This window comes from Mesoplodon mirus (genome assembly GCF_964341445.2).
Source record: "Mesoplodon mirus genome assembly, chromosome: 7".
In the NCBI taxonomy this organism is placed as follows: Eukaryota; Metazoa; Chordata; class Mammalia; order Artiodactyla; family Ziphiidae; genus Mesoplodon; species Mesoplodon mirus.
In genome coordinates this window covers 33,634,230-33,649,339 of record NC_138983.1, presented here as the reverse complement: position 1 = coordinate 33,649,339, position 15,110 = coordinate 33,634,230, and the positions used below count along the sequence as shown (strand labels likewise).

The 15,110-nt window shown below is 38.3% G+C and overlaps 1 protein-coding gene across 1 annotated transcript in view; it reads left to right on the top strand.

Moving 5' to 3' along the window:
* Positions 1 to 4,180: 4,180 nt before the first annotated feature.
* The window catches only part of LUZP2 (leucine zipper protein 2), a gene marked incomplete at both ends in the record, with an annotated part of 465,699 nt that continues 454,769 nt past the window's right edge, over positions 4,181 to 15,110 (top strand). The window contains one exon of the mRNA XM_082627973.1: positions 4,181 to 4,242. Within this exon, the coding sequence (XP_082484099.1) occupies positions 4,181 to 4,242 (62 nt within the window). The remainder of the gene's footprint in view (positions 4,243 to 15,110) is intronic.

Below are 15,110 nucleotides of genomic sequence, written 5' to 3'. Positions count from 1 at the left end.
TGCAAAGAATTAAGTTCGACCCCTCTCTCTTACCATACACAAAAACAAACTCCAAATGGATCAAAGATAAAACAATAAAACTCTTAGAAGAAAATATAGACATAAATCTTCATGATCTTGGGTGAAGCAAAACCTTCTCAGATACCAAGAGCACAGTAACAAAAGAAAAAGACATGTTAATTGGGCTTCATGAAAATTAAAAACTTTTTTGCTGAAAATGACACCATCAAGAAAATAAAAAGATAACCCATGGATTGGGAGAAAATATTTTCAAGTTGTATATCTAGCAAATAAATTGTATCCAGGATGTATAAAGAACTCTTATAATTCAGAAATAAATCATAAATGACAAAATGGGCAAAGAATTTGAAGAAATATATCTCCAAAAACTGTATATGAATGGCCAACAAGCACGTGAAAAGATGTTCAGTAAGATTAACCATGAGGTAAACACAAATCCAAACCACAATGAGATACTACTCATACCCACTAGAATGGCTATAATAATGATAATAATAATAATTAAAAATACCAAGTGTTGGCAAGGATGTAGAGAAATTGACATCTTCTTGTACTAATAGTGGGAGTGTACAATGATACAGTTATTTTGGAAAGCAGTTTGGCAGTTTCTCAAAAAATTAAACATAGTGTGATTATATGACTCAGGAATTCCTCTCCTAGTTATATTCCAAGAGAATTGGAAACAGATATTCACAAAGGAAACTTTATATGGATGTTCATAGTATATAGGCAAAACATGGAAACGACCCTAATGTCTATCAATTGATGAATTGATAAATACAACATGGTATATGTCTTCAGTGGAGCATTATTCCACAATAAAAAAGAATGAAGTACTGACACATGCTACAACATAGATGAACCTTGAAACGATACTAAGGAAATTAGTTACACAAGGACATATGTAGTATGATTCAATTTATATAAAATGTCAAGAATTAGGCACATCCATTAGCGAGAGGAATTAGATTAGTGGTTGCCAAGGATGGGAGAAGAGAGAAAGGGAGTGGTGGGTGACTGCTAGTGGGCATAGGGTTTATTTTGGGGGTGATGAAAATGTTCTGGAATTAGATAATAGTGATGCTTTCAAAACCTTGGCAATATATTAAAAATCAATTATATACTTTGAAATGGTGTTTTGGGTACCTGAATTAAGGTACACAATAAAGCTGTTTAAAAAAAATAACCTCTGTGTCTCCCATTTCCAGCATTTTATGGAGACTACCCTCTCAGTGAAACTGCATGGGCTTTCTTCATGTTCTTTATCCAGACTTGGGTATAGTTACTACAAAAAACTTTTGCTGAATTCAGTGTGCAACTCAGCATAGGACAAGTAGTTTCAGCTGAGTCTCCTGTCTGCACTGCTACATTTATAACATTCACATACCAACTCTCTGAAGCCATAAAATCAAGTCTGGATTTGAGTTTTCCTGTGACAGTCTGGACAGAATGTCATGGGTGATGGAGATATGTTCTTGTAGTTCCCTAAGAAGAAATGTCTTCTGCTGGGAGGCAGATCTGTACTGGAATTCATAATATAATACTTCAGTCCTCTAAATCTGCAGGAATTTCCACAATCCCACTTAGCTTCACTGTCCAAGATATGCTTGCCTGATGCTCCTGTGCCCTCCTAAGTTGGATATCTTTTTTTCTGCTTACAGAAAATGCATAAAGGTCAACAAACCTTGTGGCTTGTTATTGATATCCAGTGCAGTGGCACAACATAACTGTGAAACACCGTCTAAACAAAGTTCATTTTGGTGATTCCCTTTCTTGGTTGACAGTCTACAGTAGTCTGTTGTTCATGTTGCACATCTAATTTAAAGTAATACAATATAGGGTGGGGAAAAGCTTTTCTTATGTAAGCATATTATAAAAAACCCTTTCTCAAGAAAACAAATGTTTTGAAGTAATGCAGACTGAATTCGAATGCCATGTCCACTGTAGAATTTACTGAGGGACCTTGAGCAAATTGCATAACCACTCAGTCACCTCAACCGCAAAAGAGGAGAATAATAGGAATGACTACCACGCTTGATTCCTATGATTAGCACACAATAAATTCAAAGTTGTTAGCTAAACAAAAATGTGTTGTACAAATATGAGTGTTATTCCCCAGAGAGTAAGCAGTCATATGTCTTTGTTGAGTATACAACTCAAATGATCACCTTCTAAACTGAGCAGAGAATCTATTGTTAGATAATTCTAGCAGAAGCAAACTGAAACACATATTTTTCTTCGGAGTCAGAATTCTGTTTTAGGAAAGTGTAGTGCAATTTTTCTTTGTAAATGACATGCAATTCACAAATGAGTTGATTTGTGTATTCCTAGTTATATCTGTTGTGGATTTTACTATGGCCCAAGAGGGTGGTATCCAGTATACAAAAGTTATTACTCATCTATTTTGTTGGCTTAGGCTTTTTAAAGTAATATCTGTTCTGTATGAGTGTTTTAACTCCAATCCCATTAGAAGCAAAAGCAAAAGCAGATCGGTAAATTAGGCATTTAATTCTTTAAATCGGTATCCTCTTTAAAATAAAGCTTTATAACAAATGTATTTTTCCTACAGATAATGTCTCAAAAAATAGACTAAAGGGGAAGTTTCATCTAAATTTTACTGTAAATGGCTAGCCCCTGAAAAAACTGTAATATGAGCTGAACCATCTGGATAGGAATTCCTAGAGAACATCTGACCTTTGCCCTCTAGGGTCTCTGGTGCAAGTCAACCTCTATTGAACATCAACTTTGTGTTAATCACTGAGTTTGTTATGCTAAGTATGATGTTCCAGGCAACTGTAGGGTTTGCTTAAGATTTAGAAGAACACAGTTCTTTGTTGGAAAAAAAAAAAAATACAGCTCAGATCTCGATGAGATCTTTCCTCATCTCTATGATAGGGACTATTTATATTTCTCTAGGTTGGCTCTTGAAACAATCAAATGAAACAGTGCATGAAGTAGTGCTTTACAAACATTTATTTAACAAGGTTATCCTGCCAGAATACCCTTGTTGTAAAGATCCTAGAATTGAATGTCTTAGTAGATGAAGTTGGCACTATTTTCTAGGATTACTTTTGCAAAATGTTATTTTGTATTAGAGTTCTATTATTTCATTTTTCTAATTAATTTTTCAAAATAAAGCTTACTAAATATCAGATGTTCATTATAGAAAATTTGGAAACTACAGAAAAAGAATGACAGATAAAAACCTTCTGCCTTCCAATACCACCACTCCGAGTTAATTACTAACATTTTGATGATTTTCTCAGTTATGTTTCCTCACCTGAAGAAAAGCCACCCTTTATGTGAGTGAACCTGGGTCACCAACTCCACTACCAGTTGGTGGTACAGAGTCACATTGAAATTATAGGAAGGTCAGAAATTTTCAAATCACAGAAACAGCAGACGTCTTAACTGTCCGGAAACCTCTTTAGAGTCCACGCTTGCGGACTTAGAAGCTTGCAATTGGAATACGGTCTCAGGGTGCATTTCTGGACGCTGCTCGCTCCTACTGTCCTTCCATTCGCATCAAACGAGTCATTATGCATTTTTAATTAGAATAATATTTTAAACATTCTCTCCAGAGCAACGTTTTTACAAACACTGTTTAATCAAGTGAGGGGCGCCTGCCCATGACTCTAGCCTCCGATAGTCTTTCCCAGTGAATTCTGTTTCACCTCCTGCCGCGAACGCCGGTTCAGTTACTGGCAGATTAGATTTCTCTCCTGGCCCCCGCCTCGCCCTTCCCCATCCTATGGAGAAGCGGGAATAAAAAGATCAGCCCCAGGCGGGCGTGTAGCCGGGTGAGTGCAGCTCGTTGACCGGAGCGCGCGGGTCCATCACTGGGCACCCCCTCCCTCTCCCCGCGCCGCCTCCAGCGCGAGTGACAACGCGCCCTCGGGTCTCGGGAGCTGCGGCGGCGAACAATCCCGGGCAGGGCTCGCCTCGCCGGTGACATCACTCCCGAAGATACTCCCCACTCTCAGCGCCTGCTTTCGTGAGGCGTCCGTCCGTTTGTCGGTTTCCTTCCATTCGCTGCTGGAGAGGGCTCATTGCTGGCCAGGGACAGAGCCGGGCACTGAGGAGCGACAGGACCCGGAGGAGGAGGAGGGAGAGCGCAGGCAGCGAGGAAAGGAGGATCCCGTCAGGGCAGGTGACAAGCATGAAATTCAGCCCAGCGCACTACCTGCTGCCTCTCCTGCCGGCGCTGGTCCTCAGCACCAGGTGAGTCCAGGAGCGTGAGTGACCTGAGCTGAGGGGAGTTGCCGGTAGGTTGGTCCAACCGCAGGTCACCTGTGGAGGCCAAGGACAGACACTTCAGCTGTTTGCATCTCCCGCCTAAGTTAGGGGGGTCTGTCTATAATTCGGGCTCTGAAATCCTTCTGAGGGAGTAGAGCCCTTTTCTAGTTATCCTAGCCCTTAAAGAAATCCTTAGTATTCCTCCCAGTGAGGGGACCAAGTGTTCCTTCCAAAGCCATGTTTCCCTCCAGCGCTAGTAGTAGCAAACAGATAACACGCGGTAAGAGACGAAATAAAGAAAGGAAATTAGACAAGGAGAGTAATGTCACCAGGCAGTCTCTGTATGCAACGGAGCTGTCTTAATAGCTACAGCGCTTACCTCCTCCCCCAAGTGTGTCTGATTTAAGGCACAGGGAACCAGAGAAAAATGACAAATCTTGGGAGATGGTTAGCCTTGCACAAAAGTTCCTGGACTTGTGAATCAGACTGTTTTAATGTCTTGAGTAGGCTTAGTGGTAGGCATTTTCCTTTGGCTGTCTTGTGAACAGGTCTAATTAAAGAGCACACAAGACGATTAAAAGTTAGAAGACACTCTCAGAGTGCTGATGCAAGGACCGTAGTCAGAAACAATTAAGTACTGTATTCCATCCCTGGCCATAGATGGGACTTTAAGCCCAAGCACAGAAGAGCTATTTTTAGTGGAGGTTTAAAATGCGTTGATTGAAAAGAGTTTTGTGATTCCCCACTGTTGATCAAGTCCCAAAGCTGGTGATGGGTTTTCATTCTTCTTCCACAAGAGCAGCACAAAGGTGGACTGTTTCATTGCCCAGGACTGAGCCTTTATTCTGCATGGCCTGAACATCATACTGGCAGCAACCTCTCTGCCTTGGCTACTATAAAATAAAATGACCCACACAGGATAAGGATCTTTTCAAATCTATGTGACTGGAAACATTATCTGATTATGTTTCTGCTGGAAAATGGACAGGGGAAATAGGATTATATCTAATTCTGAAATTGAGAAGTATGAAGGAAACTCATTATGTATGAAAAGTCAGGGCAGCAAAATTCTTGATTCCATTCCTAACTGACACACCCTCTTTCAGGCTCTTGTAACCAAACTTCCCTTCTAGTGTGAGGACTGTTTGTTGATGAACTTAGTCTTTGCTTGCAAACAAAGCCCAGGTGACTTTCCCAGACTAAAATGCAATATGAGCTGTATTCTTTATTTTCTTTTAAGGATTGCTTGTGACTTGAGTTCACAAACGGCAGATGGTTTTAAAATCACTTTGCTTCCCGGTACTATAATAACTTGCTCCAATAACAGCCCATTTTAGTATTTGTTTCTAGCTCTACACTCAGTGCTAATCATGCATAATTGGGTTTTTGGTTTTTTTTTTTTTTTTTGCGTTACGCGGACCTCTCACTGTTGTGGCCTCTCCCGTTGTGGAGCACAGGCTCTGGACGCGCAGGCTCAGCGGCCATGGCTCATGGGCCCAGCTGCTCCGCGGACTGGGGCATGAACCCGTGTCCCCTGCATCGGCAGGCGGACTTCAACCACTGCGCCACCAGGGAAGCCCCATAATTGTTATTTTTTTGAAGTGTCTTGCTATTTACTCTGAACTCTTGTGTTGTGGTTAATAATTACTTGTGAATTCTTCTAGAGAAAGGAAATTCTCAAAGTATGGGGCATTTAAGTATATGCCTGTCAATATATGCAGAGAATAATAAATATTTAAACAATGGAAGCCCTGCCCACAATGATTTTTAAGCACAGTGAATCTCTAGTGTTCCAAAAGTACACTTGCTTTTTAAGGATACTATAATTTAAGTGGCTAAGAAATCGAAGCTTTAATGTTGGTTATGTACTACAAAAACAAAGAGCCACCACCTTATAAAAGTGTTAATTTTTATAAGGATAAATTTAAAAAAATAGTCAATGCACTTTTCACAACAAAAATCGAATTAGTCGTTCCTAGTTTACTTTAGATATGAAACTTCTGCAGTGTTGGTTGTATGTGAAAACTGTGAAAAGTCTTCTTTAAATTTTCTCTCTTGCCAACTCAACCAAAAGAGCATGCTGGGCTTAAAAAAGCGAAACTTTTCCTAATCGGTGGCATGTCTTATTATTGTGATTACTCTGTCACAATTTATTGTACTGGATACCCAGATTACCTCGTGACAGTGAGAGAACTTGACAATGAATTGGGTATTATCAATATGTCATTTTGCAAAGAAGAGCTTATGTTTCAATGGACTCTAACAGAAGGCCATTCTCTTTGTAATATTTAAGAGTTCTTGTACGCATTTGGTTAATGTGCGCATTAGAACCAAAACTGAAGAGGTTTTCAAGAACAATTGCATTAGTAGAGGTGCACTTATTGCCCGGCTGAGAAAAACTGTGTGGCTGAACCATGACCACCTGTGACAGTAGGCTTTCTAGCCAAAGACTTATGCTAACTTAATTTCTTAGTCAGTGGTCCTGTATGTGAAGCAAAAGGCATTTCACATGCTTCAGTTGTGTTGAATGCACTAGCAGAGGGTGGCAGTTGCTAAATTTTCCTATTGCCTTCGGGTGTTATCACTTGTCTTTTATTATTAAGTTCTTTTCAAAGTGTGGAGAACACAGATCTGAGACTCTTGGTGCAAAAAAAAAAAAAATTATTTGCTTCAACATCTCTTTCTGGGCATAGCTCTTTAATACCTTGCTTTTATCTTTCCAATAGGTCTAAGTTCAGTTCTGTTTTAAGGTTAGTGAATGTGTTCACTAAAGTAAATGCTGCAATTAGAGAAAGATAGTTACTGTAAAATAGTATTCTACCCACAGGGATGAAAACTCTAAAACAATTCTGTCTTTTAAATATGAATTTTTTTTTTTTTTTCTTTTTGCGGTATGCGGGCCTCTCACTGTTGTGGCCTCTCCCGTTGCGGAGCACAGGCTCCGGATGCGCAGGCCCAGCGGCCGTGGCTCACGGGCCCAGCCGCTCCGCGGCATATGGGATCCTCCCAGACCGGGACACGAACCCGTGTCCCCTGCCATCAGCAGGCGGACTCTCAACCACTGCGCCACCAGGGAGGCCCTAAATATGAATTTTTGAATAGCTTTCTGTTTTTATTTTTTCCTTATCCCTGCGTTTTCTGTAGCAACTTTGTATGCTGAAGCACAAAAATTCCATAATTTTCACCAAAGTGAACATCTATGCCCCCTCAGTCAGAGTTCCTTCGTTTGTCCTGAAAGAAAGCTAAATGTTCACCTTCAACAATAGCCAAGAACTGTTCTCTGTTTTACTGCTGAACCCCATAGAGGTAAAAAGAGCTGTAATTTCCTGGCATATTGTCTCTCCTGTTTATAAAGTATATATAAATTCAAAAAAAATAGAGTTAATTTAATGAATGATGTAGCTAGTGCAGAAATCCATTTAACCTGTACACAAATAAATGTGGTCAAAGAAAGCAAACATATCTTCAGAATAGAATAACTGTACTTTTTAAATAGCCTTATTCTGTAGAAGCATTAAATTGTTGTTCCAAGGCAGCCAGCAATTCACTTCTGAAAGAAGTAGTATAGGTATTGAAAGGAATAGTAGGGTGAAAAAATCTTTAGAAGTTCTTGGTGAAAAGGGACCCGTGGAGTGCTGGAGAAGGCTTGTGCTTTAGTCTGCTGAACCTCTGTTCCTTTATGCTGTGATCCTACTCTTGATACCTTTGGTTTTAAATGACTTAATGGGAGAGAACATGGTAGGGGAGGAGTGAAGGTCTACTGACTTCTGGTGGTTTTCCATCAAGCAAGAACTTTAAGCAGATGGTCGGTTATAGTCCTCCCAACAGGAGTCACCTTACAGGTCTGTCCTCGGCCCTCTGATCAGCAGTCACACCACATGTTTACTTTGGAATGTACTTTTAGATGGTACTATATACTGAAGATGCCCCAGGCTCCTATTTGCTCTGTGCCTCAAGCTCTCCTCAGAATCAAGTTGATGGATAGGATAAAGGAAAGACAAGAGTCACAATAAGAACACAATAAGCACCAAAAAATTTTCATTTTTAAGCAAATAAATTTGATATCAAAAGGAGTCTTACTTTAATTCCCCCAAATTGATCTGAGGTACTATATTTTTTTTGTCCCAAGCCCAGTACACAAAGAGTCTTACCCCACACACACCTTTACATGACCCTGCATATATTTCTTTGTAAGAATTTCTCCATTCTGTGTAATTGAGTTAGAGAAATGTCTCTTCCAGGCTAAGAAGATATTGGCAAAAATGTTTTGACTTTTTAAATCCCTTTTCAGGGCCTTAGTTGCCTAATTACAATAGCAGTTCTTTTTTTTTTTTTTTTTTTTTTGCAGTACAGGGGCCCGTCGCGGAGCATAGGCTCCGGACGCGCAGGCTCAGTGGCCATGGCTTACGGGCCCAGCTGCTCCACGGCATGTGGGATCTTCCGGGACAGGGGCACGAACCCGTGTCCCCTGCATCGGAGAGCGGACTCTCAACCAGTGCCCCACCAGGGAAGCCCGCAATAGCAGTTTTTTAAATGACTTATTTGTAGTGCACTTATTTGTGCACTAAATTTTCTTTATAATTAATGAAAGAGACACCTCAAGCATTTATGAATTGACTGTACAATTGTCCCAGACCAAACTCTATGTAATTGAAACCACTGGCGGTATATGGGTGTAATGAAATTATGCTTTCTCATGTGTGTTATGAGAGTGCTTGTGTGTTGTGGGTGCATGTGTGCTATTTTTAACTGACTTCTAGAGGAAAATCTTTTTTAATAAATAGGACTAAATCATTTAAGTAACCTGATTAAACAGATAATGTTTAATATTAAATTTTCTTCTCTAGAAAATCCAAAAAATTCCATTTGAACTTATCTTCATAACATTCAGAAATGTTTTTGATGTTTTCATTATCACACATCAAAAGTGTACCTGCAATAAATCAGTTGTTACATAAGACATCAAGGCAATACAATAATATATTAGTTACAAATACATGTACCTATAATCTAGTCACATTCAGAAATATTTATATATAAGGTAAAGTTGGATAAATATTAACAACAAGGTTTTAAACAAAGTTTGAAGTGTGAATAGAGGAAAGAGCAAATAAAGTCAGTTAAGCAATATCAAAAATAACTTTTGCTAAGGACAATGAGAGAAATGATATTTTGTAATTGACATTAGTATCATGCAACATTTGCTAGTTGTGTGATGTTAGGTGAATTGCTTAGCCTTTTTATCCAGTTTTCTCATGTAGAAAATAAGACTACTCATAGGAACTACCTGAGGGGGCTGTGGTAAAGACTGAATGAGTTCATCTAAAAACAGAGTTTACCATATTCCCTGGAACACAGTGAGTACTTGACAGAGGTTAGCCTGTGCAGCTATTACTATATAGTTGTTATTATTTTCATGAAATTTTTGTATCTGTGATTGATCTGGACATAGCAGAATAAATGAAAACTTGGATGCCAATCAATTGGACAGCACAAAATTAACAAGAGTGACAGTCGTCATGCAAAAGAAACAAAAGATCGCCGAAGAAGAGGGGAAACAGGAGAAATAATGAGGATTACCTGGTAAATAGGGTGGGTCTTTGAAAAGTGTTTTGGTTCCTGGATGGTACTGTGCACTTTGGTGAACACCATGAAAAATTGTGATATTTAATTTTACCATATAGAATATGATTTAGCACAAAAGTGTATGATTAGCAATATTTAACTTATATAGCTACAAGTAAATTTAAATTGCATAAATTGTACTATCAAATCAAAGCCGTGAGCATAAGCATCAATGAATAGAAAAGGATGCTTTCAAGCTACATAGGCAAGATTGATATAAAAGTTTCTACAACTTTATTTTCTACTTGTTAATCAATTTCATCATCCATCAGCAAGCTATAAAAGGTAGAAACATTTAGAAAAATTAAGGGAAGAAAATGTAGATTTTTTTTTCTACTATTGAAAACAATTTGAGAACTGCTGATATAGAAAAAGGTCAACTGCTATATGTCTTAAGAATCATCACATAAAAGGGACTTTATACTAAACCAATTTTGAAAAGAGCTTTGGAGATCATGTGCTCTCAAGTAGTTTGCACATAGTTTATCATAAACTCTTCATAGTTGTGCTATGAAATTCTGACTATTAAATGAAAAAGTGTGTATATTTTTGCCATAGATTACTGTGTGTGTATGCATATGTGTCATCATATGTCAATTGAGTGGATCATAGAACAGGGTATAATTTGCTGCTAAGGGAAAAGAAAAGACATAGATCATGTTAAGTCTGCATCAGAAAGGGGCACATGTTTACTGGGACATTTAGAAATGTTGCTTCATGATCATAAGATGCAAAAAAATATATATCGAAAGTAAACCATTCCATTCAGACACAATCTAAAGTTCAACCAAATAAACACTGTGCTCTGAAAATGCTTTCATGAATACTAGGAGACATCGTTATACCATAGGCAGTGATTGCATTGCAAATTATGTCTGACTTGCTTGATGCTGCTTTCGAGTATTTTAATCTCTTTGAGTGTACTTTAAAGAGTCTGTTATTGGGAAACATGCTGTGAATACAAGGTTGTGTTCTCATCCAAAGCCCTTCATATTAGAGGTGAGAAAACTGAGGTCCAGAGTGACTGAGACTTCCCTAAGACCACAGAGGAAAAGCAAAACAAGAACCCAGAACTTTCCCTAGTGCTCTCTCTCTTCTATCATATGATTACTCTCCATGTCATCTCTTCTGTAATTAAGCCGCATTGGTATAGTTGGTACCTACCTTATATCCAGAACTATTCTAGTTATTGTAGAGTATAAGGTAATTTAAAAAATTCTCCAGCCACGTAGAATCATGATAGAACAACATGCTACAGTCAAAGGGAATTACAATAATGAGCTGAAGACCATTTGTTCACCTGTATTCAGTTGTTTTTTGAAGAGTGAGTTGGCCTGAAAAAGATTTCCAGGTCATTTTCAAAACCCAAAGCAGAGGACCTAGAGTCTGTCATACAGAGTGAAGTAAGTCAGAAAGAGAAAGACAAATACCGTATGCTGACACATATATATGGAATTTAAGAAAAAAAAATGTCATGAAGAACATAGGGGTAAGACAGGAATAAAGACACAGACCGGGCCTCCCTGGTGGCGCAGTGGTTGAGAGTCTGCCTGCAGATGCAGGGGATATGGGTTCGTGCCCCGGTCCGGGAGGATCCCATATGCCGCGGAGCAGCTGGGCCCATGAGCCGTGGCCACTGAGCCTGCGCATCCGGAGCCTGTGCTCCACAACGGGAGAGGCCACAACAGTGAGAGGCCCGCGTACTGCAAAAAAAAAAAAACAAAAAAAAAACAGACCTACTAGAGAATGGACTTGAGGATATGGGGAGGGGGAAGGGTAAGCTGTGACAAAGTGAAAGAGCGGCATGGACATATATACACTACCAAACGTAAGGTAGATAGCTAGTGGGAAGCAGCCGCATAGCACAGGGAGATCAGCTCGGTGCTTTGTGACCGCCTGGAGGGGTGGGATAGGGAGGGTGGGAGTGAGATGCAAAAGGGAGGGGATATGGGAACATATGTATATGTATAACTGATTAAATTTGTTATAAAGCAGAAAAAAAAAAAAAAAAAACCCAAAGCAGAGTCACTGAGTTCTCAGCTTTGCGCAGTTTACCTTTCAAGAGATGCACCTATAGTGGTTACTGTTGTCTTTTCAGTTCTATTGTAAGGTGATATTTTTGGTACCTTTGGGATCTTTTCACTGAAACTCTTTCCTATAAGTGTAGTTCCTGGGGGACATTTGCTTATTTATATTACTCACCTATTAAATCTATACTGCAACTGTGTAGTATTGTTCAATGGGTAGCATACTGAACTATCTTACAAAGATGAGTTCCTAAATATGTTCATATCTAGCTTTAATTTATGGTGATATTACGTTTCATTTGGTTTACATGTCTCTATACTTTCGTCATAGCCTGTCAACAATTTTTAGTTATATAACATTTTTTAGGGCAAAGTGGTAATAGATTTCATTCTACACATACATATCAAACTCCCTGCCTTTGGATAGGTTTCTTAACCATTCTGAGTCTTAAATTTCTCACCTATAAAATGGAAAATAATAATGTCCAACATTTAGGGCCATTAAGATTGAAGAAAGTATATTAAGTTCTCTCTCAGTACCTGCATATAGCTGTACTCTTAGTCCTTCAGGAAATCCTAAGACATGATGGCTATTACTATATGTAGAAATTATTACAATTCAGTGTGTTGATTTTATATTGGATACCTCAAGCAATCAACATTTAATTATTTTATTAAAAATCAAAGTAAATTAATTCCTTAAATGAATTTCAAAGTTCTTGACTGACTCAGCCAAAATAATAAAATTCATAGTTTATTCTTGATATGATTCTTCTAGGGGTAGGGTCAGGAGGGAATTGAGCTCAGTGAATGCTCCTTAGGAAAAATGGAACAAAAAGCATGCGATGACCTGCTGCCTTCCAAAGCAGTCCTTTCAGCTGAGCTAAGGTATCGGCAAAGGCTAATGTAGATTCTGGGTTAGCCTTTATCTCATGTCCCTATGGAGGATATGACTTTCTGTGACTTCCTTCTGTTTATCCTCAAAAGGGTTTCTAATTAATTCCCCATCTTTTAACTCTGTTCAGCACACAACTCTGAGCATCTAGAAGCACTTACTCAGTGAGTAGCTTGAGATGCATGGGGTAGGGGTTACAGGAAATGTTTGTGCTGTCATATGTGTTAAATCCAAAGAATATGGAAACAAACAGACTTTGAGTCAGCTTCACTAGCTAAATGATTTTAGAAATGTCAATTAACATCTCTTAGCCACATTTTTCTCATCAATGAAAATGCAGTAACATTGCCTCTTTCATATAGATTTGTCAAGAGGATCAAATAAGCTAATGTACAAAAAGAATAGTGTCTAGCACAGAGAAATACAACTCAGTATATTGCCAATTTTATATTACCTGACTGAAAGGACTAGAGAGATTTTACCCTACCAGAGTGTATTGCATTTCAGAAAGAGCAGTCCTTAATAAAAACTTTTACTTGGTATAGGCAAGACGAAAGTGTTGGTGAACAGATTTTGGAACTCAGCCTTATCCTCCCTTATTACGGATGAAAAACAACAACAACAACAAAAACCTGAATGGAGAATGTATTTTCCTCCAAGCTCATGTGGATGATTTGAGACCAATGTGAAAGTCAATTCCAAACCATCCTAACCAATTCCATTTAGGAACACTGATTTAAATACTTGCAATACCCTCAAGAAAAATAGTATGGAAAACTAGTATGACATGACCTAGCTTCTGTTCTGAGTCTGTAAGCTCCAAATTATGTTGCTAATAATTTTGCTAATCCAGTTAAACATTAAATATAGTTATTGAAATTATATTACCATATCACACTAATGCCTTTAAAGAAGGTTCATTTTTCGAGTTGACCTAAAGATGGCAGGACCAAAAAGATGTATCTTAAAGTAGGACAGCATAAACACCAACAATCCTTTGGACAAGTAGAGGATTCTGGATTTTAAAATTAAGTAGTCTCACAATGGGTAAGGTTGGTCGTGATCTCCATAGAATGGTGGAGAAGGGGCTGGAATGGCAGAGGGAAATAAAAAGCCTAGCACCCTAGGGCACTTTGAATGCTGTGTGCATGAACAGAGATGGTAGGAGTAGAAAGGAAAGTCCCCAATCACTGGCCTTCCTCTTTTTCTTGTTGTTTTTTTTTTTGTTATTTTGTTTTTAATTTTATCTTTTCTAATGCTGGCAGTCATTCATTTCTGGTCTTTGCAGTAAGCTACGTTCTTAGCATTGGGCAGAAAAGGCGGGGGAGGGGGCCACTTTAAATTATAAAAGAAACAAGAAAATGCATGAAGAATTTAAGTGACATGTTGGCAAGAAGCAGATATGGTTGAGTAAGCTTTATATTGTTGAGAACATGTAGCTTTTTCCTTCAGATGCCACAAAATGAAATGTGAGCTCATTCTACAAAAAAAAGAAGTTCACATAAAAATGGGGGAAAACTGTTTTTTTTCTGACACTACAATTCAGAAAAATATTGAAAGAGACTGAATCCCTTTTACACATTGTATGTATGTCTTTATTTCAATTGGTATTTTATATGACATGTAAGTTACAGATTCAGCCAGTAATGTTGAGGACTAATTATTTCCCTGGCAGTGTGCTAGATGCTTACTTTCTGTCACTCAACCCTTACTTCCTTGCAACACATTATACTTATACATGTTTTATCACTAGGGAGAAGGAATTTTGGACATATTAAATAATTAGCCCATATTTTCCCACCTAGAAAGTGGTCAGATCCTAGCTCATTTTTTTTCTGAGAATCGTTTTGTGAATGAAACTATAGCTATGTCTATAAAATCTAATCTCTGTATAAATACACACTGAAGAAAAAAACATAATACAAACAAGAATGCTGAAACTAGACTGTGTTGGCAAATAGCTGCATGTTTGCATGGGGTGGGACAGGCTACATTAAAAACATTCTTAAATAAAGCAGCCAAAGAAATTCATTATTTTTAAACCAGATAAATTGAAGCCTTTATTATAAGTACAAAATTTGCAAGCTAATTTCAATATTCCTATGCAGAAAATATATGTTTCCTCAGATCAGTATTTCTCAAAGTACACTCCTCAGTGTACCTAAATCAGAATCCCCTGGGATGCTTATTAAAAAGGCTATTTCCTTGTCCCTACCGTAGACATATTAGATTAGATTCTCTGAGGAAAGGGCCAAAGAATTTTCATTTTAATGTGGAAATCAGATGCTTTCTATCTGAAAATTTGG